We start from the raw sequence: 24,353 nt of genomic DNA, 5'->3' as shown, positions 1-24,353 counted from the left end.
CCGTCCTCGGTTAGAAACGTGCTTTTTATTTCTCTTCCCCGCAGCCTCCTGTGCAGCAGCTCATTACCACCCACTTCAATCACCGCTGCCAGCATCTCTCCAGACGTTTTCCCCTCCCCCCATTTCAGGGACATTGGTCGTAGCTGACATTTAAAGGAAATAAACACCGATTTAAAAAATTACAACCATCTCCGCCTGAAGAACCCAGCAGCAATGAATAATAGAACAGTCCAGCGAAGAGCGCCTGTCGGGGCTCAGCTCCGCCAGCCCTTCCCGCCACACAATTCCCCACACCCGAGCAGCACAAATCACCATTTCCAGGCACCACTGGAGGCTGCCAGTTCTACTTTCGCTTAATCTCATTTTAAATCCGGCTACAGATGAGGCTCGGTCGCTGCGGCGAGGAGCCGGGCGGGGGCCAGCGGGAGAGGCTCGAGGCCTGGGTGGGAAAGAAGCGCAGGGGCCCCTCGCGTTTCGGGGCCGCGGGCGGATCCCCGGAACAAGTGCGGGCCGCCGGGGGCTCCGAGGCGGGCGAGCCCCAAGGGGCGCGGGGCGCAGCCGGCGCAGACAAAGAAGCCGGCGCCCGCTCCAGTCCCCACCGCCCCTCTACTTCCCCCTCGTCTCCTCTCAGGAAAAAGGAGGGAAATCTGAGGGGCAAAAGGGACTGTCTTCTCCTTTTGCTCCTCCGGACAGCTGGGCGGGAGGGTCTCCTTCTCTCTCTCTCTCTCTGAGGCGTTTAAGTCCCTCCGTGCAGATTCCCGTACCTCGTGGCCCCGAGCCCCCTCCCCCAACCCGACCGACTCGCATTCCCTCATCTGCCCTTCAGTGTGAGAACTGGGCTCAGGCGCCGGGCCTCGCGGAGGCGTGCGCCCTGCGCAGCGCGAGGTGCGGCGAGCGAGCCCGAGTGGGCGGGGGCCGGGCGGGCGCGCGCCGCGCGGCGCGGAGGGGCGGGGGAGCGGCCGAGGCACGTGTGGCGGCGGCGGGGGCGATTCCGCGCCCCGGGCTTTAAGAAGGTGTGGAGTGGGCCGGGCGCTTTCCCAGGCCTGGCGGAGGGGCGTCGCGCACAGGCGGCGGCGGCGGCGGCTGGGCGGCGCACCGCGGCACCGGCCGACGCGCTCTCGGCGTCCGCAGCCGGGCCCCGCGCTCCCGCGGCCCAAAGAAACTTTGGGAGCTGCCGTCTCCCGCGGAACTTCTCGGCGGGGCTCCGCGCCCGAGCCCTCTCTGCTCCCTCTGCCGCCTTCTCGCCGTCTCTCCACGCGGCTCCTTCGTCCCGGCGCCTCCAAAACTGAATGAGAGAGCGGCGCTCGGGGTGTGCGGCGGCGGCAGCGGCAGCGGCGTTATGGAGCGCAGTGGCTGGGCGCCGCGGACTTTCCTCCTGGCGCTGATGCTGGGAGCGACGCTGAGGGTGCGCGCCGCGGTGGGCTATTACCCCCGCTTTTCTCCCTTCTTTTTCCTGTGCACCCACCACGGGGAGCTGGAAGGAGATGGGGAGCAGGGCGAGGTGCTTATTTCCCTGCACATTGCGGGCCACCCCACCTACTACGTACCGGGACAGGAATACCATGGTAGGTACCACAGCATCTCCGCGCTCGCCGCCCAGCGCAGCTTTGTGTCCCTTTCCTTCTTCCAAGGGGCCGTTTAACCAAGAACCGTGACAACCCTTACCTCAACATTACCTCTGAGGAGGGAGAGAAAACAAAGTTACCGGGGATAGAGTCGCGAGTTGGGATTTATTCCCCCCTCGCCCCCCGCCCCCGCACTCCACACACTCCCCTCACGCGTCTCCCGGTGAGGAGCCGGTTCTGGTGAGAAACGCCAGAGAATTCTTGAGGTCTTTCCTCCTCCCTCGTGGTTCTGGCAGCTGACACTTGAATGAAAACGCGCATCTTGTTTCCTTAACCCGAGTGCTTGGATTCCAGACCTTTGTCCTGCTCCGGGTTCCCCCTGAAGGGCGTCCGGGGGTTGCTGGGCTTTGCGGACCGGCTGATGACAGATTGACGCGCCCCGGCCCGCGGCCGCCCCGCGCCGTCGCCCGCCGGCCCGCCGCAAAGTTCTCGCTGCTCCCCAGCCAGGGGTCCCTCTCGTTTCCTTCAGTGTCAGACAACCCTCCTGACAGGGAGCGGCTGCTTCCAGCACTCTGTTCTTTTAAAAGTGGCTTTTAAAATGTCAGGAAATGGTGCTTTTTTCTGAGTCCTCTCTTACTTGTAACCTGCTACTTGTTTTTAGAATGATCTCTGTGATGTTTCTTAATAACTGTCTTTAATCTGCACAGCTTTAATTTCCAGGTAGGGACTGGAAGTTCCTTATAATTTAAAGGTACCTTTTAAAAAAGGATCATTCTGGAGTCCTTCATCAAAATGAAACATGATCGAAGAAGGACAGTTTAGCTGCAAGCAAGAGAATTTTCTGTAGTGCGTGCGTTTTTGATATTTGAAGCTAGTAAATCGAGTATGTGGGAAAATAAGATATTGTCTATTTTCTATTACTTCCGCTGGAACTCCTGAATATTTCACTTCTATGGAGCTTTTAAGCGGTGACAGGCACTGTTTAATTAGAATTTCAAGGCAAAAATACTGATACCCAACTATTGTCTAGTGATTTCCTATTATAGTTTCCATCTCTTGTAGGCTAACAGTTATTGGTATAGCAGGAGATAATCCACGGAGCAGCTGGCATTTCAGATAAACATGGATATAAAAATGATAAGAATCCTTAAACTTTCTATTTAAAAAGCCCGTCATATCTGCTTTAAAATGTTTAGCCTAAATAAATGCTTTCTAGAGATTGAAAGTAGTGCTTTTACAACTTTCTTGTGGCATGGTGTCAGCCCTGTCTGTAGAGCAGGAGTCTAATTCGGTTGGAATTTTAGACTTTGGAATATTAAATTTCTGCAACTAGTCCCTTCTTTTAAAATGCTTATTGTATTCTCTTTCCAAGAATGGTCCGGTGTTTTTCTGAGTTCATGAGAATCTTTTGAGAAGGACCAGCCAATATGATGGCAACCCAGACCTCACCCAAAGACTGATTGATTGAGCTTGTCACTTAGTGTGACCTTTAGTAGAGGTGCTTGCCCGTTATTAGCTCTAAGTGAGAGTGGTAGGTAAGTGAGTCAAGGCTGGGCTAAAAGGTGTGATTGTCAGGTTGTGATGGAAGACCTGTGATAACACGTAGGCTTTTTTTTTTTTTTCCTGTTTTCCATATCCTTTGTAAGGTGCCAGCATAGATAACTTAAAAATACCAAAATATGACATAGCCTTTGCTTTTGCTATAAAGCTAGCAAGTATAAGTCAGCCTAAGACTGACCATAATCACATCCTAAGTCAGAAAAGGAAAGAATGATAGAGAGTAAGAATACAGTGTAATACTTCAAGTTGCGTATTGTGTGGGAAAGTCTCAATTTCTACCTCTTCTATCACTAGAAAAGGTAGAGAAATTTTATTATGTAAGTTTAAGAAGATCGAATTATTATTATAAACTTTGAGAATGGTTATTGTAAGATTTTAAATTCCTGTTAACCTGTTTTGTCAAATATTTAGATTTTGAAACTGGCTGTAGCTATAGGCCTTCAGTAAGAGTTTTTCCTTGTAACATTTTCTACAGGTAGAAGAAATGTTTAAAAATGAAATGGTGCATACATGTGTCTCCTTTTCTTTTAGACTTTTGGAAATTAATGTTACAAATTAATAATGTAACATCTATTTAAGAATTGAACTGTTGATAGGAAAACTTAACCTAATATACTTTGGTATTAGCTCATTTTATAGGAGACCAAAATAGGAGGTTATTCAGCCAAATTTTTTTAAAACCAAGAAATATGTAAAATATTAGCTTGAGACTTTATTTGTAATCTTCCGAATCTCTAAAATGTAACACGTATGTTAGGAAAACTCAGTCTTATCTATGATTTACATCGAAGTCAGCATTTGAGGGAATGGTTTTTGTGTGCAGCTAATGGCTGTTAACTTTTTTACCTAAAGGAATGCATTGAGATGTACAGTGGTACCTAACACAGGACATGATTGTAGACCAGGCTGTGTCAGCTGCCCTCTGAGACTTGTGTTGTGAGACAGAATATGAAATGGAGAAGCAAATATCAGAGTTCAATATCATGGGTCTCTGTACGTGTCATATTTATTTAGAGATTTTTGTTGAAAATCTTTTGAAAAAAAAAAGCAACGAAAATATAATACAAAAGAATTTGAAATTTGTGTGTCTACAGAATTGTCAGATATTTCCAGTGTTAAGTAGTCTATCCATCTGTTTGCAGTTTTGGCAACTCTGTAAACAGTGCATGGTTACTTTTGCTAGTTCTCGTCACTCGTTCACTTGGTACCTCTGTTGTCATCTTCCTATAGCTTTTAAAATCTGTTGTCTGTGACTTTCTTGAGATGACATCGTTGGTCACAATGAACTATGGTGTCTTTGCATGATGAGTACAATGCAGTTTAGAAGCTCAGCAATAAGAGATTATATATATGTGTATATATATATATATGTATATATCATGTTGAATTAGAAAAGTCTCAGGGTCAGAACATTTTTTTCCTAGAATTTCCCTCTTTTGCACAAATCCCAAAATATGGTCACTTTCCATAACATGATTTCCAGGCCCTGTTTTTTTTTGGGGGGGGGCCAGAAAGTTGCAAATGATGGGAAAATAGGAAATGGAAACCCAGATGGTCCAGTCAGGTAGCCCTTTCTCTTTCCCAGCCACACCTGGCTGTTCACTGCTCCTTCTCCTAAGGACTGGGGCAGTATTGTGAAACATGCAAAGGTCGAGTTGATGTCTGCACCTTTCCTTTCCTCTGATAATCCCTCTTCCTCACCCCCACTCCTCAGGCTTTTGTTTAAAACTCCTCCCCCAACCAATTTGTAGTGACTGTGACTTGTCAATGTTATATTCTCCCACAATCTTAATTACAGCTATGGAAAGATGTTTTCCCCTTTTTGTTTAAAATAATTTTGGCATCACTGAGCAGGCAGATAATATATTTTGAGATAGAAAGACTTTTAGGTAACCCTGAAATCCTGTAATGAGGACCTACCTACTCACAAGATGGGCTTTATTCAGTCACCATCAAAAAGGAGAGGTCAGACATAAGAGAAAACATTATCTGTGAAAGCCAAGCATAAGTGAATGAGTCTGTGGAAAGTGCTTGAGCTTTGGTGAGACAATTTATCTGAATTTCTAAAAAGATGAGAATCCCCATTATTAAGGTGGCAGAAGGTGGGGGAAATGTTCCATTACAGTGAAAAATATGCTCTAAAATATTGATTGAGAGAAAAAAAATTGTCTTAAGCAGAACTGAATTGTTAATAAAGCATGGTTCTTTAAAAAGGGGATTTGATTGTATTTTGTAAATCCAATATCACTATTGGTAGTCCTTTTGTGCTACATTTTCATTCTATTATTTATTTAATCCTATTGTGGGGTGGGTGGGGAAATCAATTTCAACTGCTAAAACAGAATGTTTACCTAAAAAAGATATAATCAGGATAAAGTATTTATGGTATTTTGTTGTAAGAATTGCCAGTGTTCCTATTATACATACATGTGTTCTGGAATCAACTGGTTGCTAATTAAAAATCACTGTTCAAAGGCAGTTGCAATATAATGACTTTTCAAGTACAAGACATGATTTTTGGTAATATACTCTAGATTAAATTCCTTTCAAAGGAATGATTTTTTAAAAAAATTTGAATTAAAGTTATCTGCTATTGCTAAGGTAACTAACTGGCTTGTTGATCAGGTGAGTGGATATTTGTTTTTTATATGTCTCTGATTCTGGAATCAGCATATTTAAACTCAAAATCATTTGTCGAATGCAGTTTATAAGTGAACTGCACCTGTGTCCTGCTTGCATATGACTTTGAAAATTGAACATTTAAAGCATTTTTCTCTACTTGTCTTATATTTCATCTCACTCTCTACAATTTATTTCAAACATATTTTACTAATGTGGTTCAGATCATTTCTTAAATCATATAAATATTGCTTTAATATATATTCCCTGTGTGAGTTTCAATTCCAGTCATACACTAAAAAAATCAGGTCTTTAAAATCATAATTGGAAACATCTAATTTAGGCAGGTATTCTTACTTCAGTCACAGCACTACAGTACTAGAAATTATTTAATTAGAATATTTTCCTCCAATTTTTATGAATCTTTATTTTAAACTATTATTTTTAATTTCATTAAAAATATTAAAGAGTAAAATAAGAAAGTTGTATCATTGTAATAATACAAGTATATTTTTTACAGAACCATCTTATTCTAATAAATTTGTCTTTTCATCTTTAAAAGTGAGTGATAGATATTTTCACAAGATTTTAAAGTCAATACTATTGACTTTCAAATTTTTTCATAAATTAGTTTCATTCAAAAAACAATATCTAAAACTTATCTTTGATTTATTTTTTTCCCTCTCTGGAATTGGTCAACTCTATAGATGATCTGGGAACCTTACATTATCAGTTATTTAGGATATGTTGCATATTAAGCCATAATTGTTCCTCCGATGACTTCAAATGACACTTTGACAGTTATTTATTATGTCTTTAACCTTCACAAAGTTGTTGATACATATATATTTGAAATATATTTCAGATAGCCTTTACATTAGAGAAGCATAAATAAATTGAGCTACTGGTGCTTTTTGAACATTGGCATTTAAAAAAAAATCTTGTATATATTCTCACACAAAAATATAAAGTTCTTCCTTTTTTTTTAGCAGCAGTTTTTTTTTTTGTTTGTTTGTTTGCTGTATGCGGGCCTCTCACTGTTGTGGCCTCTCCCGTTGCGGATCACAGGGTCTGGATGCGCAGGCTCAGCGGCCATGGACCACGGGCCCAGCCGCTCTGCGGCACGTGGGATCTTCCCAGACCGGGGCACAAACTTGTGTCCCCTGCATCGGCAGGCGGACTCCCAACCACTGCGCCACCAGGGAAGCCCAACATGTAGCAGCAGTTTTTTTTGTTTTGTTTTTTTGCCTTTTTTTTAAAAAGTTCTTTCTTTTTTAAAAAGTTCTTTATGCCATATGGAAATAGAAAAAATGGATAGCCCTGCACTCAGTGCATTTGGTTAGAATGGACATGTTCACGTAGGGCTTTAAACTATGTCTGGGTAATGACATAACATACATATGAAAAGGAAAATTCATTTATCTAAATATTTTGGCTTCAAGAATAATTTGGGTGATTAATCCACCTCACCCCTACCCCACCGATTTTAGAGTTATTTATATTGAATAAAATAACCAAACTGTATAATTTCAATCTTATCAGCCTTAAACAAAGAAGTATTAAAAACACATTTTCAGAACTTGGAATTGAATTTTCATATATGAAGATTTCATAATGACTGTTCAAACACAAGAATGGTGTGTTAAAAAAATATTCTTGGCTCTCAGGAAATTCCACATGAGGTAATCTCACTTAGGTGTCAGTTGTGTAGCTTAGAGAGTAATTTTCCCCACGGTCACCTGCCATGCCAATCTCATTGAAGGCAGAGCTTCTGAAGGGTTGAATGCTGTGCCTACAGGATAACCAATTATTTTAGAGAAACATATGTGTGCTTCTCTAAAACTACACACATTTTTTCCTTCTTTATTCGATTTCTGTAGGAGCTAAGTGTAGCAACTGGATTTGGGGGTGTGCAGAAGGGTCACTACACATGTACAGATGTTGATTTGTGGCTTAAGGCAGCTCTAATCATTCAAGGAAACAAAGCTAAGGTAATTAGATAGCTTTTGAATGCCACAAAGAGATAGTTATAGGAACTCTGAGGTTCTGAAGTAAACATTGAAAACTCAGGTTATCTTTTAATGCTAATTTAGCTTTCCTTAGAAACATAAAACTTTGTTTGGAAAGCAAAATAAATTAAATTTTATTGATTAAAGGATTCCTTGAAACTATAGAAGAACTCATGAGTGTTTCGAATAGCCCTGGTTATTGATGTACGCTGGTGCCCACATACCAAGTTACATGAAGAAGGAGTGATAATAGTTTACCATTAAGTGCTACCCTCACCTCAGAATCGTCTCTCTCTGCCTTTCCTGCTCTGCCCCTCTCTCCTTACACCTGTATCTCACCTTCTTTCTCCTATGACCCCTCTCTTCCTCCTAAATTTTCTCATTTTCCTTCTTCTTTTGCTCCTTTCCTCCATGTCACAGGGCCTTGTCTTCCCTCTCCTCTTCCTTCCTCTTTTCTGCTTCACAACTTGATTCCTTTGCTCCTTCAATTCTTTCTCTTTTTCTTTCTTCTCTTCAGATTTCCTATCACCAGCTCTACCCCTTTTTTTCCCTTGAAAAATAATGGTGTATATATATATGTATATATTATATAATCAGTATATATTGTACTGATTGGATGTTTACAATAATAAAAGTGGGTGAGTAGGCATTTGTATTTCTCTCAAAAAATTAATGTTATCTTTCTGTGACATGCACGTGCCCTTTTTAAAAATCATGGGTTAGTTATTCCTGGTGGGAAAGTAGGCTCTTCTTCCTATACTATAAAATCTCTTAGAAGAACTTTCAAGCCAGTAGCTGTTTAATTCTGAGTTAGCTACTTACTGCCAGCTATGGGGTCAAACTGCAGAATCAGAAGTCTGTGCATGGAAGCACATATATACACCATGAGGGAGAGTTGTAGAATTTAGAAAAATGCACACTGAATTAGCTTGAATCTAAAAGGCAACTCAATTTTGAGATGTCTTGAATGCTTGAGTGCATAGAGACTCTTCTAGTAAATGCATGAGGGCTGTCTCTGTCATCACCACAGTCACCTCAAGTTATCTCCTTTACTTGCTGGTCTCTTTGCCAAGACTTGTAACAGTTGCATAGCTATGAAATAGTGATGCCACCTTTTTAGGTAGCTGGCACTTAACAGACAGGTTGAAAAGGGGGTGGGGGGACTTGGTATGAACACTAGATTGGGAGTCAAGAAGGGAGGTGTGTTGCTCTGGGGTATGTTCCGCAGTCTTTCTTCAATAAGACATATTTTACTGTTTTGTACCTGTGAACTCTAATGTCTATTCCAGCTCAAAAATTCAAAGATTCCTTGGCTGAGAGCTCAGACTTACACTAAAAAGAAAGTCTAGGGAGGCACAGTGATGTAGTGAGAAGAGTTCAAGCTTTGGCTGCAGAGAGACCCATGCTTATATCCTTTCTCTGCCACTTATTAGTTGTGTGCTTTCAGCAAGTTACCTACCCTCTCCTAGCCTCAGTTTCCTCGTTTCTAATGTAGAAATAACAGTATCCATATTTGGGGGTTGCAATTATTAAATAAGGTAATGCATATATTAGATGGTAGTTATTATCATCTGGTGCAGTCACCCAGCATTAGATAAGGATATTTGAAGCATTGGATATACAGATAGGAGCTCTTTACCCGTGCCTGTTCCTTTTGTGCCTTGTCAACATGTGGCCCATTTCAAGGAAAATTCCAAACTGAGTATATTAAGGAGGGTCAGAAAAGTAAAAAAAAAAGTCTCTTTGTCACCAGGTATGTATGATCAGAAAGTGTTTCCCAGACAAAATAGATACGACTTGCCTAGAATTAAACAGTTGATGAGTGTAGTTCTAGTCTAACCAAAACTTTTATTAACTTAGCCAGTTCCAAAGTCAGACCTTCCTGTTCCTAAATTGAGTATGTTTCCTTAGTTTATGGCCGTGATAACAACCAAACTTTGTGTATTTAGGTGGTAGTCTAGGAAAGATGCCAAGATAAGTAAATAACATCAGTTTAATGTATTTTGTTAAATCCTACAATATATGTGTCTACAACCCCGTGTAAAATAATTTTAAAATACAAAACTGTTTCAACAAAACTAGAAATGAGAGAAATTGATTTTGATAGTGAACCCATAGTTCACCCCTCAGGGGCTGACTGAGGAAACTTAAATCCACACATGGTTAGGTGGTGAAGTAGAAGGCTAGTTCATTTACAATAAAACATATCCTTGTCAGGATAAAGGCATTGGCTGACCAGTGTATTCTGTCCACTGTATCAGAGTTTATATGGGTGGGCAAATACTATTCGTAGGCTGTTTGGCAGCATGGAGTTAGATCATCTCAGTGGCAGATTCCAGCACCTAGGAAAGCTTCTCCATCCAATCCAATCCAAGTCAGCGGGGCTGGTTGGCATTTTCCCTAGATTGTACTGGAGGAACTGTCCTCTTTCTAGATTCTATAATGCCTCATTATGTGGCATGCATTGCTTGTTGTCTACCCAGTGATTACTAAAACGCCCTTTCTTACTAACTGATTTTGAGAACAACTGTGTGTCTAGTTAAAAATGCTTACCTCCAAGGCTCCCCTGCCATGTAATTTAGCGAGATGCAGTGGAAGTCTACCAGGTAGGGTCTTTAGAAAGACTTTTTTTTTTAATTAATAAAGATGATTTTTTTTTTATAAATTTATTTATTTATTTAATTTTGGCTGTGTTGGGTCTTCATTTCTGTGCGAGGGCTTTCTCTAGTTGCGGCGAGCGGGGGCCACTCTTCATTGCGGTGCGCGGGCCTCTCACTATCGCGGAGCACAGGCTCCAGATGGCGCAGGCTCAGTAGTTGTGGCTCGCGGGCCCAGTTGCTCCGTGGCATGTGGGATCTTCCCAGACCAGGTCTCGAACCCGTGTCCCCTGCTTTGGCAGGCAGATTCTCAACCACTGCGCCACCAGGGAAGTCCAATAAAGATGATTTTTAAAAGGACTCAGCAAATACTTTTTGCTCTGCCCTTACCTATTTCTTCCAGGCAGGGTGTGGTACAACCATCTTGTGACCTTGAGGATAATGGTCCCATGCTAAGGATGGTGGACCAGGAGTTCTGAAGGAGACTGAGTCTTTATTTATACCTTTGAGCGGCTGTATCAGCCCTGGAATACCTCTTCTGGACTTCTCATATCATAAGAAAAATCAGTCAGGTTCTTGTTCGCAGCTGAGTGCAATCCTAATCATTTCTTCTGAACACACAAATGACTCAGTTTACATTCTCTTTAAGTCAGTCACAGTTCTTGTATCAAGCTCTGAACTGCTCTGGTTCTCCCATAGAATTGCTTTTGGTAACCTTGATGGAACTAGGATACTTTCTAAGACACTTTTGATAATATATTTTCAGAATATCCTTCAAGATGTGCTACTTATGCAGGTGGCAAAAATAGTGCATTTTATATTAACTTTTTAGTAATGTTTTGAGAAGGTAACCTGTGCCTGACCTCCAATTTCTGGAGTTTCTTATAACTGACAATTTATGCTAGTGAGTTTGTTTATGAACTTTGTTTCCTGTCAGTCCTATCTCTCAAAAATGCAGTATCACCATATGTAAATCCTGTTGACACTTAAAATACTTAGATGTGTGACATGGTTGTGAATGTGAGCTCTGCCCCAACCTTAACCTTGTTTGTTATGTCTGGCTCAGCCTCTAGGACCAAATCCAATAATGTCATTTCTTTTGCTTGCTGCATATCGACAGAGGAAACAGGCACCTCAGCCTTACCTTCAGGAACATGTAATCTTTTTGTTTAGGCCACCTTTGTTATGAATGTTGAAATAGCCTATGATCATGGTTCCAGATCTTTTCTTACTTCCTTTTCTCATGTAAACACTTCCTGCATCCTCATCCTGCAAAAAAATGTTATAGGTCCAATGAAGGTGATGGAGGAATATAAGAAAATTAGTTGGTTTTAGGCAGTTTTAGAAAAGTGGGTTCACATTCCCATTCCAAGCACTGATACTATCAACAATTTTTTTAAAAGGGTAACTCAAGAACTTATGCATAAATTAATAACAACAACATTAACAATAGCAAACTCTAGAGTAGCACTTATTATGTGTCAGGTACTGATCTATATGCTTTACATATATTGATTCATGTAGTTCTCACAACAACCTCATGAGGTAGGTAGTATTATCCTCCTTTTGTTTGTGGATGTAGAAACTAAGTCACAGAAAGGTATTTTGCCCAAGATCATAAAGCTGTCATGCAGGAGTGCTCTCAGTCTGTATTGCTCCAGAATCCATACTTTTTTTTTTTTTTTTTGCGGTACGCGGGCCTCTCACTGTTGTGGCCTCTCCCGTTGCGGAGCACAGGCTCCGGATGCGCAGGCTCAGCGGCCATGGCTCACGGGCTCAGCCGCTCCGCGGCATGTGGGATCTTCCCAAACCAGGGCACGAACCCGTGTCCCCTGCATCGGCAGGCGGACTCTCAACCACCGCACCACCAGGGAAGCCCCAGAATCCATACTTTTAACTGGTATGCATTTCTTTTTAGAAATGACAATTATTTCAAGAAAGGAATAGTAATAAGAAATAACAAAATACATTTGAAGAAAGAGAAAATAAGGAAAAGTAAAAGCTAATTTCGTCATTTAAAATAAAGATTGCAAAATCAAACCAGAAGGATGATATCCATGCCAAACGATGCCAGAATTGTACAGTCCTCAATATTTCTTGACTAGACATCACCTTCCAGATGAAGCACAAAGCAAAGATATCATTTAGTATACTGTTGACCTAAGGGAGTTAACATGCTCTCAAAGTATCACCACAAATACAAATATAAGAAAGTGATTTGCAAATTTTGCTCAAATTTGTTTTTAACATTTTGATGAATGTAATTTTAATGAAGATTTTCAAGTAAATAGGAAATTTGTTCTTTGACTCACTAATAGAACTTGAGAAGGACATGAATACAAGGGGAGAACTATAATTTAAGCAGAGAGACATTTAAAAAGATTTTCATTGACGTTCATCTATTTGTAATGTATTTCTTTCTTTAGGAAATTCCTGTGAGTGTTATCTGTTGGCAGGTAGAGCCTGTGAAATTGAGTGATGGGGTACACGGTGAAACTCCGGGTGACAAGCCAGATCATCCTGCAGTGTCTGACCTCGCTCATCAGAGGTCTGTTCTCACAGTGATAGTGACACCAGTGGGATAACGTTTGTTTTGTACTCGCCTTTGTAGGGTTATTTTTCATACGTGGATCAGACTTATAAAAATCACTTTCTGTTGAGCTTATTTTGAATGAGAAGAAAAGGGCTAAGCATCCTCTCCTGCCCTTGTTCCCAAATTAATTCACCTCCTGCCAAGGAGGGCAAAGGTCAGCCATAGGTTTTCTGGCAACCAGGTGAGGTGGCAAGGTGAATTACGTTAGTAATACCAATGTTTCCTGATTTGTCACCGTTATAGTTTATCCCAGAGTTTGACATCAGATCTGAACTGAGAGCCACTGAACCCTGGTGGAAGCTAAAACAGACCCCTGGTGGAAATAAAACAGAGGGTGGAGGACAGATTCAGGGTAGGAGCTTCCTGTATGGAACTCATGGAGGTTCTCAGAGGGCCTGAAGGAGGCCCATGCTCTCACTAGGAGAGAAAAATTTGCTTCATTGGACATTAACAAAAGGACAGTAGCCTTTAAAAGCTATTATCAAAACTGTAGAGAAGGTCCACATAGAGATCATTTCTTTCCTCAGGCGGGACACACCAGGTCATCTCTCCCTTTAGCATTCGCCTGTGAGCTGTGCCTAGCTGTAGCTCTAATGGCAAATCTGTGAGCCTCCAGGGTGGTGTAGGAAACCAAGAGGCTGCTTACGGGGTGATCTGACTTGATGCAGGTATTAAACTATTGAGACTTTTTCTCTCAAATATGAGTGCTTTATTTCAGCCTTTTAACAGAAACTGTGAGGCAGACACTTCAATCCCAAATAAATTGTGAAATATTTTTAACATATAGAAAACTACAATAAATTAAAATACAAAATTGGTATCACTAATGAGTACCCAAGGGATACCTATCTGTATTCACTGAAGTAAAATGAAGATGCTCTGGAGATCAAGTGCTTCACAGTTGTTAAAATAATACTCATTGATTTGACCCGCATTGCTGAATGATTTTTGCACGGCTTAGAAGAGTTTGTCCTGTCCCAGCTATGCCAGTGGTTCCTATGTGTTTCTACAACATAATGAAAAACACGGAGTCTCTGCAAACATAAAAGAGTAGGATATCTTGAGTGAGGTACATGCTTGATAGTCATCCTGTAGAAAAAACTGGTACAAAAAAAAGTCTATTACTTTGATTAGTTAAAGACAAATAAGTATTTCCAGTGAATAAAAAGAATGTTTCTCCTGAGAAAGATTTGTCAGTAAAAGATTTACAACCAGAATTTAGGATGGTTATTGGAATATTACCAAATAAAACAATTTCTTAAGCTTTTATTTTGCTTATGATAGCCTCTAAACCTTTATTTTTACTTACGTTGAGAAATGGACCCACTTGAAGATTTATGCATTTTATTGTGAGCTACCACAGAGCTGTACAGTTTGGAGAGTGGCAGGTGTGCAAGGGTACCCTGGCTGCCAGCCACAGAAACCAGTTCTGGCTAACTTGGGCTAAAGGGATTCATTAATAGGAGGTGGGTTAACTTGCAGAATGGAAAGAAAATCCAAACACTAGATTTAGAAATGATGATAGTGTATCAAGGAGCAGGGAGTGGTCAACTGCTAAAGGAATCGTGGTGGTAAGAACCATGATTTTCTGACTTTTTAAAACTTTCTGGCTTTTTTTCTGATTTTCAGCTTTTCTGGCCCCAAAGTTTGGATGAATCCTCTCCAACTCCTTTCCTTTGTTGTGTCGCTGAATTCTAATTCCTGGGACCACAAGTCTCATTGGCCGACCTGAGGTATGGCCATCCCATGAGATGGATGTTGAGGTCAGAGGGGTATCTCTCTCTGAAGCAGAATTGAGGTGTTGTTACCCCAAAGAAGGGAGAGTAGGTGTAAGGCAGGCAGAAACAACAGATGAGTGCCACAATATTCACGATATACGTTTAAGGAAAAAAAGGTGTGAAATGACCTCTGGGGTAGCAAGGTATTGACAACACAGGCCACGTGGAGAAGCCGTGCTCTCTGGGGTACTATAGCACCCTTCATCAGATGTGAAGATTTTAGTGATGTTTTGGGGAGTGAGGGGCAGAGGGCAGAATTATCTTTTTGTTATGCATGTAGATCCAACCTAACAGTGACTTATCATGCTCTTGTGTTTTTGTGAAAGTGTCTGATTCTCTTCTCAAAGCTGCACAGATTGCCTATCCCTGTACAAGACACCCATATTCACTGCGATGTGTATACTTTTCTCTTTACCTCAAACACCGAGGGATCTTAACATTCAGTGACCTGCAAGGGAATATCAAAGGTAAATTAGTGAGTGCATGTCTCTGCATTCATGCATCACTGTAGACAAACCATCCTGATATTCACTAGGAAGATGTCAAAATGCTTCTCTCAGTCCTCCTTTGCTCTTTCTTCTTCTTCTCCTTGACTCTGTGGTGTCAGGGCACCCAGGGCTGTGTCCTTTCTCCTTTTCTCTTTTTCATCTGCCCTATCTCCCTAGGGATGCCATCCATTCTGATGCCTTAAGTGCCAGTCTACATGTTGGTGACTCTCTCACAACTCCCTGAACTCCTGTGTCTTACTCTCCACTCAGCATCTCCACTTGGATGTCTATTGGCATCTCAAACTTAATATACCCACAAATGAGCTTCTTGTTTCCCTCACCCTGCCACCCCCAAAGTAGCTCCTATTCGAGTCTCCTCAACTCCATTATTGCCAACTGAGTCCTTACCGTTGTTCAGTCCCCAGACCTTCTTTCCCTAGCATCCCACATCCGATCCATCCCTAAGTCCAGCTGGCTTTACATTAAAACACACCCAGAATCTGCCATTGCCACCACCCTCTCTCACGTGGATTACAGCAGGCTCCTGATCACTTCTCCTGCTTCAATGCTTGTCACCTTCATTCTGGTCCTAACACAGCAGCTGGAGTGATTTGGTTAAAACCAACCCTCTGCTCCATACCTAGGACAACCATCCAATCCACCAAGTTGCCTGGAGAAACTCTGGTCTGCCTCTGTTTTCCCAAAAATATTGCCTGAATTTGAACAATAAAATCTTCTGTAATTGTATCCGTTCTTTATGTTGCTCCCCTTCTCCTTAAGAAGAAGAGAAAGTACTTGGTGTGGGCTTTAAGGCCCCATAGCACCTGCCTCCTCTGTTACTTTTCTGACCTCATATCTTACTACTTTCCTCTTACTCTTCCACTGAAATCATGAGGGCCTCTTTTTTGTTCTTCAGACACATGTGGGACTCAGTCCCATCTCAGAACCTTTGCACTTTCTGTTCCCCGTTTTAGCATGCTGTTCCCCAGATAGCCCCATGCTCCCTCCCTTCCTGATTCAGGTGTGTCTTCAGATGTCCCCTTTTCAATGAGTTCTTCCCTGTCCACACTCTTAAAGCTTTGTCCTCTCTTCTCCCCAGTATTCTGTATCCCCATGGACTGCTTTGTTTTCCTTCATAGGTGTTATCATCATCTATATATTTTACTCTTTACCTTGTTTGCTTTCTGTGACCATCAGCATAATGCCTTTAAGTTCCACAAGGCAGGGATTTTTGTCTGTTTTGTTTGCTGTTCTATTTCCAGTGCCTAGGATAGTGCGTGGCACATAGCAGGCACTTAATTATACATTTTGACTTAATGAATCAATGAGCAAAAGTAGCACTTGAGAATCCTGTCTCATCTCAGTTACATTTAAAATTGTTATGTGAAAGTGATATTCCAAAATAATTAAAGCAATCAGGAAGATAATTTATAAAGATATGTTTGTGAGTACAATTTGGCCTTTTGAATCCATGATAACAATTTTTAAAAAAATCTAAAAACTGTGTTTCTACTTTCCCACCCTCCAAACTTACAAAATTCTCATGACTTTTGTGAGACTATGCAACTTTATTTATAGTAGTCTGTTGGATTGGCTTTTCTTTAACTATATGTTAGCATATCCAGAAAAGTTCTCATAGCAATTAGTGACTAGAATTATTAATAGAAACTATAATAGACTTGAAGCTCTTATTCCCAGAAGCTCCTCTGTGCTGTACCATAAATAAATTTGAAGCAATTTTGATGAATGGGTATATAGTTTGCATTTAAATTTTCATCTGAATGGGAATAAATAATGGGAAGAACAGAGACCGAAATAGCTTGGCTCCGCACTCAATAGATATGTACCGACGTTAGAGAAAACACACAAAAAATGAAACAAAAGATTTCGCTTAAAAGATTTCATCTTTTAGGAGAAATCTATTTGGGCAGTGATGAATATATGAAGGGAACAGCAGCTGAGAATTCTGGCTTTTCATTACATTTTATTTACTGATACCTTGTAAGTTGACAGCATCAGAGGTTCCGTACTTACGGATTTCAACATGAACGTTTCCAGGAGTTGTGAGAACTGCTCCTCTTATAGATAAGATTGAAAATTCTTTTCCCCACTGTATTTCTAAGATACATGGATACTTTAATTTATAAGCCTTTGAAATCAGAGGAGACTTAGCTCTTAGGGATTTGTGGTGGCAGACAGCACACAAGCTGGGTTGGTTTCTGGACTTTGCATTTTCAAGCTACGTGGCCTTGAGCAAGTGACCTCACCTCTCTGTGTCTCGGTTTTCCCTTCTGAAAAATAGCAGTGATGATAGTACCTGGCTTATGGGTTTGTTATGAAACTTTAATGAGACAGTGCTTATAAAGAGCAACACAGTACCTGGCACAGAAAATAATGTTAGGTATTATTATTGTCACACACTTGCTGATATTTTTTTCCTGTGAGTAAATAGATCTATATTTACAAAAAAAGGATTTATAATCTTTTTTCTCTTAACATTATGTGCTCATTTTATTGATATTTTTCAAAAAAATATAATTTTAAGAGCTGCATAATACTCTATTGAATGGCTATAGCATAATTTATAAATTTATAAATGTTTGACATTTTTGTCATTTACATTTTGTTTTCAGTGTTATGAACACTATAGTGAATATCTTTATACATCTTTCCAAATTTGGCAAAATTCTTTCCCTCAGGTTGTCATGAATTTTTATATGCAGATTATGTTAGTAAATTTATGAAAACAGGTGTATTTTTGTTTCTTTTGTTCTCTCATACTACTTTTGTGCTTGGGGAGTCTTTTCCTACTTAAAGATGAGATAAATATTTACATAAATATTTTCCCTATCTTATTTAAAATTGTGGATTATCATAACTCCATGCATTGTTAGTGCACTGATCTCATTTGTTTATGTTTCTTTTCTTGTGGAGCAAGTGGCTCCCCGAGAACCACAAAAGCACTCTCTGTTGATACAGTAACCTTCTGCCATTACCTGCTTTGTCTTAGCCACTATTCAAAATGCTCTTGAAAAAGCTGTCCCATGTACCATATGGATTGAATTATTGCTACTGACTGCAGTGGTTGAGTGCAAATGCCAGATGCCTTTACTTAAGCCTTCAGGGGACATTTGCTTTTTTCAGCAGAGTTTAGTTCACTCTCCTGCATAGAATTCTTTTTGGGATTCTAATATTCTCAGTTGTGAGCCACCACTGGATCAGAGAAATTGCTGACATCATGAATTTACTCTTTTGCTGATGGTACCTTTTTTGAGTGCCACTAATAAAGCACTTCTATCTAACCTTGTACCACATATATATTATCTTATGCCTACATACATTAGCAGCGTGTGAAGCAGCTACCTTTTTTATCCAAGAAAATATTAATAAACCAGAAAGTGAACACATATGAAATTCAAAGTGTGTAGGTTTCTTGTTCTTTCTAATTTAGCTCTCAAGCTACTCCTGTTACTCTCAGACTTCATTTTACCCTTTTTCTGTAAGCCTCTGTCTGACAGTGATGCTGCGTCTCATCATGGCCTTTTCTTTTCCTAAATCTAGTGGTGTCAAACATCAGGAGTCCTCAACGGCTGACTGCCCCCTCTATTCTAAACAGAAATCAGGTGTCTGATGCCAGCAGTTGTGACATGGGATCTGCCCATACCTCACCTGCATTTCAATCCTGTCAGTGAGTTTCAGTGGGATAGTACTCTACCTCTTTGCCCTGTAATTCTAGGGATTACTCAGTGGGAAAATTTAGAAAGTTTAGTGTGTGAGGCAATGAAATCCTCTTTGATATGGTCCTGAGGACTGAGCCCTTCCAGTGTGAGAGAGGAAACTAACCTCTCAATCGAATCTCTTACTTGTAAGCAATCATGTGTTTTGTCTGGGTATGTACATCCAGACACAAATGGGATCAAATTATATCTAGCAGTCGGCTTTTTTTCACTCAGCTTGTGTTTTCAGTATTATGCAATAAATGCAGAGCTTCATCTTTGTTTGGTGGCTATATAGTGTTGTATGGATGTACACAAATACAGAGTTGATTCTTCTACAACATGGGTTTGATCTGCATGGGTCCACTTATGTGTGGGGTTTTTCAGTAAATACGTACTGCAGTACCACGTGTTCTGAGGCTGGTTGAATCTGCGGATGCAGAACCATGGGTATAGCAGACCAACTATAAAGTTTTACGTGGATTTTCGACTGAGTGGAGAGTCTGTGCCTCTAACCCCTTGTGGTTCAAGGGTCAGCTGTACTTAATTCCCCCCCTTTTTTTTTTGAATTTCTAAAAAAATCTTGTTTGTACCAGCCTTTAAAAAAGTCAAAATACAGTTAACACTAGAATTGTGATTTTATGCCACTTTGATAAATTAAGGGGGAAAAAAGAACGATAAGTATGGATAAGATTATGGATTTCAATATGGTCATCAAAGTCAAACTCTAGGAAACTTACTAAGTTGTTAGTACCTAGAAATTCTATGAACACACATAGTTTCTAAGAAACACATATCATTCCTCAGTTAGAGGTTCCCTCATTTCATTCCCATATTATAGAGCTTCTTTTCTTCACTTGTATAAACATTTAGGTTAGATGAAATTATGACAGAAATCAGTAACAAGTAATAAACAGTGGGTAGCACTACATATATTGCATATAAAATGTTAGGAGACAACATGAGCAAAATTATGTCCTAAAACATATAGAAATTTAATGTAAAACCCCACTGGAAAATCCCATGGCTCTATTGATCACACAAGAATCAATGCCCTACTATATATTAAATAGATAACCAATAAGGACCTATTGTATAGCACAGGGAACTCTACTCAATACTCTGTAATGACCTATATGGAAAAAGAATCTTAAAAAATGTGGATATATGTATATGTATAACTGATTCTCTTTGCTGTACACCTGAAACTAACACAACATTGTAAATCAGCTCTACTCCAATAAAAAGTATATAATTAATTAACTAAAAAAAGAATCAATGCCCTCTGATGAGTGCACTGTATGACTGAGGACAAACGGGAGATAGGACTGACCTCCTTTCACCTAAAATCATACAAACCTGTCCTGTTTAACTTAGCATAGAGACTTATTTTTCATATTTTTATTCATGACTACTGTCCAAATGCAAATAATCTGCATTCTACTTTGTCCATACATCCTCAGTCCAGTGCCCACTCATCGCAAATCTAAGACTTGGCCTGCTCTAGTTCCCCAGGCAACAGCCTGAGAATTTACCAAAAAAAAAAAGAATTTCTCTCAAAATCTTTTCTTTCCACAACTTTATTATCCAAATTCTCCACTGTAAAATGGCAGACCTAGATTCTTTTTTTTTAATTACTTTTTTAATTATGGTAAAATATACATAACATTTAACAGTTTTAAGTGTACAGTTTAGTGGCTTTAAGTACGTTCACATGGTTGTGCAACCATCACTACCATCCAACTCCAGAATATTTTTTCATCCTTCAAAACTGAAACTCTGTACCCATTAAACAGTAATCCCCCATTCCACCCCACACCGTCCCTAGTCTCTAGCAAATGCTATTCTACTTTCTGTCTCTAGGAATGTGACTACTCTAGGTACCTCATGTAAATGGAATTACATGGTATTTGTCTTTTTGTGCCTGGCTTATTTCACTTAGCATGTCATTAAGTTTCATCTGTTTTCTAGCGTATGTCAGGATTTCCTTCCTTTTTTTTTCATTTCTTTAGCTTTTTAATGACAAATAATACAGAACAGAGAAGTTAGCATAGGTGTACAACTCACTGCAAATTCATAAAATGAACAGTGTATTTCACATCTAGATCAAGAAACAAAACATTGCCAGGAAAACAGAAGTTCCTCTCATGTTTCTTTTCCAGGCGCAACTCCCTCAAAGGTAGCCACTGTTCCTGATTTCTTTTTTTTTTTTTTATTCAAACAGAAAGTCACAAAAATTATAATCATCTTCATCAGTTCACTCACTCCCATGTAATTAAATTTTTTTTATCTTGATCTTTTGTTAGCACTCTTATGAATTCATCAGTTGTCCATTAGAGTTCTGAAAATGCTTATTCATTCAGTTCAGCAGTATAGTCAGTTACCAGAAACCTATACCTGTCAGAGTCTTTTCCATGAATTCCTTGAACATGAAACCCTTTTATAGGAACATTTTTGCAAAGCATCAGAGTACACCCAGAACTGTCTGTAAATGACAAAAGACTTAAAAATGACCATGTTTAAAGATTAGATGAAAGTTCACAATAATGCAATTGACAAGGAAATTTAGTTATTTCTGAGATATACATTTTAAAGTAATAACTAGAATTATGACTTATAACATTATACCAGAACATATAAGATTTTTAGAAATTTCATGTAATGGTCTGAAACATTTATATTAACATATTTCCATACAAATAACCCAAAGAAAGTTTAGTATTAGTTGTTCTCTTTGTTTTTTTTTTATACTACAGATTCTTATTAGTCATCAATTTTATACACATCAGTATATACATGTCAATCCCAATTGCCCAATTCATCCCATCACCATCCCCACCCCAGCGTGGTTTTCCCCCTTTGGTGTCCATACGTTTGTTCTCTACATCTGTGTCTCAACTTCTGCCCTGCAGACTGGTTCATCTGTACCATTTTTCTAGGTTCCACATACATGCGTTAATATACGATATTTGTTTTTCTCTTTCTTACTTACTTCATTCTGTATGACAGTCTCTAGATCCATCCATGTCTCAACAAATGACTCAATTTCGTTCCTTTTTATGGCTGAGTAATATTCTATTGTATACATGTACCACATCTTCTTTATCCATTCGTTTGTCAATGGGCATTTATGTTGCTTCCATATCCTGGCTATTGTAAATTGTGCTGCAGTGAACATTGGGGTGCATGTGTCTTTTTGAATTATGGTTTTCTCTGGGTATATGCCCAGTAGTGGGATTGCTGGGTCGTATGGTAATTCTATTTTTAGTTTTTTAAGGAACCTCCATACTGTTCTCCATAGTGGCTGTATCAATTTACATTCCCACCAACAGTGCAGGTGGGTTCCCTTTTCTCCACACCCTCTCCAGCATTTGTTGTTTGTAGATTTTCTGATGATGCCCATTCTAACTGGTGTGAGGTGATACCTCATTGTAGTTTTGATTTGCATTTCTCTAATAATTAGTGATGTTGAGGAGCTTTTCATGTGCTTCTTGGCCACCTGTATGTCTTCTTTGGAGAAATGTCTGTTTAGGTCTTCTGCCCATTTTTGGTTTGGGTTGTTTGTTTCTTTAATATTGAAATGCATGAGCTGTTTATATATTTTGGAGATTGATCCTTTGTCCATTGATTCGTTTGCAAATATTTTCTCCCATTCTGAGGGTTGTCTTTTCGTCTTGTTTATGGTTTCCTTTGCTGTGCAAAAGCTTTTTAGTTTCATTAGGTCCCATTTGTTTATTTTTGTTTTTATTTCCATTACTCTAGGAGGTGGATCAAAAAAGATCTTGCTGTGATTTATGTCAGAGAGTGTTCTTCCTATGTTTTCCTCTAAGAGTTTTATAGTGTCCAGTCTTATGTTTAGGTCTCGAATCCATTTTGAGTTTATTTTTGTGTATGGTGTTAGGGAGTGTTCTAATTTCATTCTTTTACATGTAGCTGTCCAGTTTTTCCAGCGCCACTTATTGAAGAGACTGTCTTTTCTCCATTGTATATCTTTGCCTCCTTTGTCATAGATTAATTGACCATAGGTGCGTGGGTTTATCTCTGGGCTTTCTGTCTTGTTCCATTGATCTGTGTTTCTGCTTTTGTGCCAGTACCATATTGTCTTGATTTCTGTAGCTTTGTAGTATAGTCTGAAGTCAGGGAGTCTGGTTCTTCCAGCTCTGTTTTTTTCCCTCAAGACTGCTTTGGCTATTCAGGGTCTTTTGTGTCTCCACCTCCATACAAATGTTAAGATGATTTGTTCTAGTTCTGTAAAAAATGCCATTGGTAATTTGATAGGAATTGCATTGAATCTGTAGATTGCTTTGGGTAGTATAGTCATTTTCACAATATTGATTCTTGCAATCCAAGAACATGGTATATCTCTCCATCTGTTTGTATCATCTTTAATTTCTTTCATCAGTGTCTTATAGTTTTCTGCATACAGGTCTTTTCTCTCCCTTGGTAGGTTTATTCCTCGGTATTTTATTCTTTTTGTTGCAGTGGTAAATGGGAGTGTTTCCATAATTTCTCTTTCAGATTTTTCATCATTAGTGTATAGGAATGCAAGAAATTTCTGTGCATTAATTTGGTATCCTGCAACTTTACCAAATTCATTGATTAGCTCTAGTAGTTTTCTGGTGGCAATTTTAAGATTCTCTATGTATAGTATCATGTCATCAGCAAACAGTGACAGTTTTACTTCTTCTTTTCCAATTTGTATTCCTTTTCTTTCTTTTTCTTCTCTGATTGCCGTGGCTAGGACTTCCAAAACTATGTTGAATAATAGTGGTGAGAGTGGACATCCTTGTCTTGTTCCTGATCTTCGAGGAAATGCTTTCAGTTTTTCACCATTGAGAATGATGTTTTCTTTGGGTTTGTCATATATGGCCTTTATTATGTTGAGGTAAGTTCCCTCTGTGCCCACTTAATGGAGAGTTTTTATCATAAATGGGTGTTGAATTTTGTCAAAAGCTTTTTCTGCATCTATTGAGATGATCAGATGGTTTTTATTCTTCAGTTAGTTAATATGGTGTATCACATTGATTGATTTGCATATATTGAAGCATCCTTGCATCCCTGGGATAAATCCCACTTGATCATGGTGTATGAACCTTTTAATGTGTTGTTGGATTCTGTTTGCTAGTATTTTATTGAGGATTTTTGCATCTATATTCATCAGTGATATTGGTCTGTAATTTTCTTTTCTTGTAGTATTTTTGTCTGGTTTGGGTATCAGGGTGATGGTGGCCTCATAGAATGAGTTTGGGAGTGTTCCTTCCTCTGCAATTTTTTGGAAGAGTTTGAGAAGGATGGGTGTTAGCTCTTCTCTAAATGTTTGATCGAATTCACCTGGGAAGCCATTTGGTCCTGTACTTTTGTTTGTTGGAAGATTTTAAATCACAGTTTCAATTTTATTACTTGTGATTGGTTTGTTCATATTTTCTGT

The 24,353-nt window shown here is 39.7% G+C and overlaps 1 protein-coding gene across 2 annotated transcripts in view; it reads left to right on the top strand.

Annotated features, from left to right (window-relative positions):
• Nucleotides 1–1,339: 1,339 nt before the first annotated feature.
• The window catches only part of RELN (reelin), a 516,315-nt gene continuing 493,301 nt past the window's right edge, over nt 1,340–24,353 (top strand). For both annotated transcript variants that reach the window (XM_060157241.1, XM_060157242.1), the window contains exon 1: nt 1,340–1,565. In XM_060157241.1, coding sequence (XP_060013224.1) covers nt 1,340–1,565 — 226 coding nt within the window. The remainder of the gene's footprint in view (nt 1,566–24,353) is intronic.

Source organism: Lagenorhynchus albirostris, chromosome 8 (genome assembly GCF_949774975.1).
Source record: "Lagenorhynchus albirostris chromosome 8, mLagAlb1.1, whole genome shotgun sequence".
NCBI classification, from domain to species: Eukaryota; Metazoa; Chordata; class Mammalia; order Artiodactyla; family Delphinidae; genus Lagenorhynchus; species Lagenorhynchus albirostris.
The sequence above is the reverse complement of the archived record's forward strand: the minus strand, read 5'-3'. Positions and strand labels throughout refer to the sequence as shown.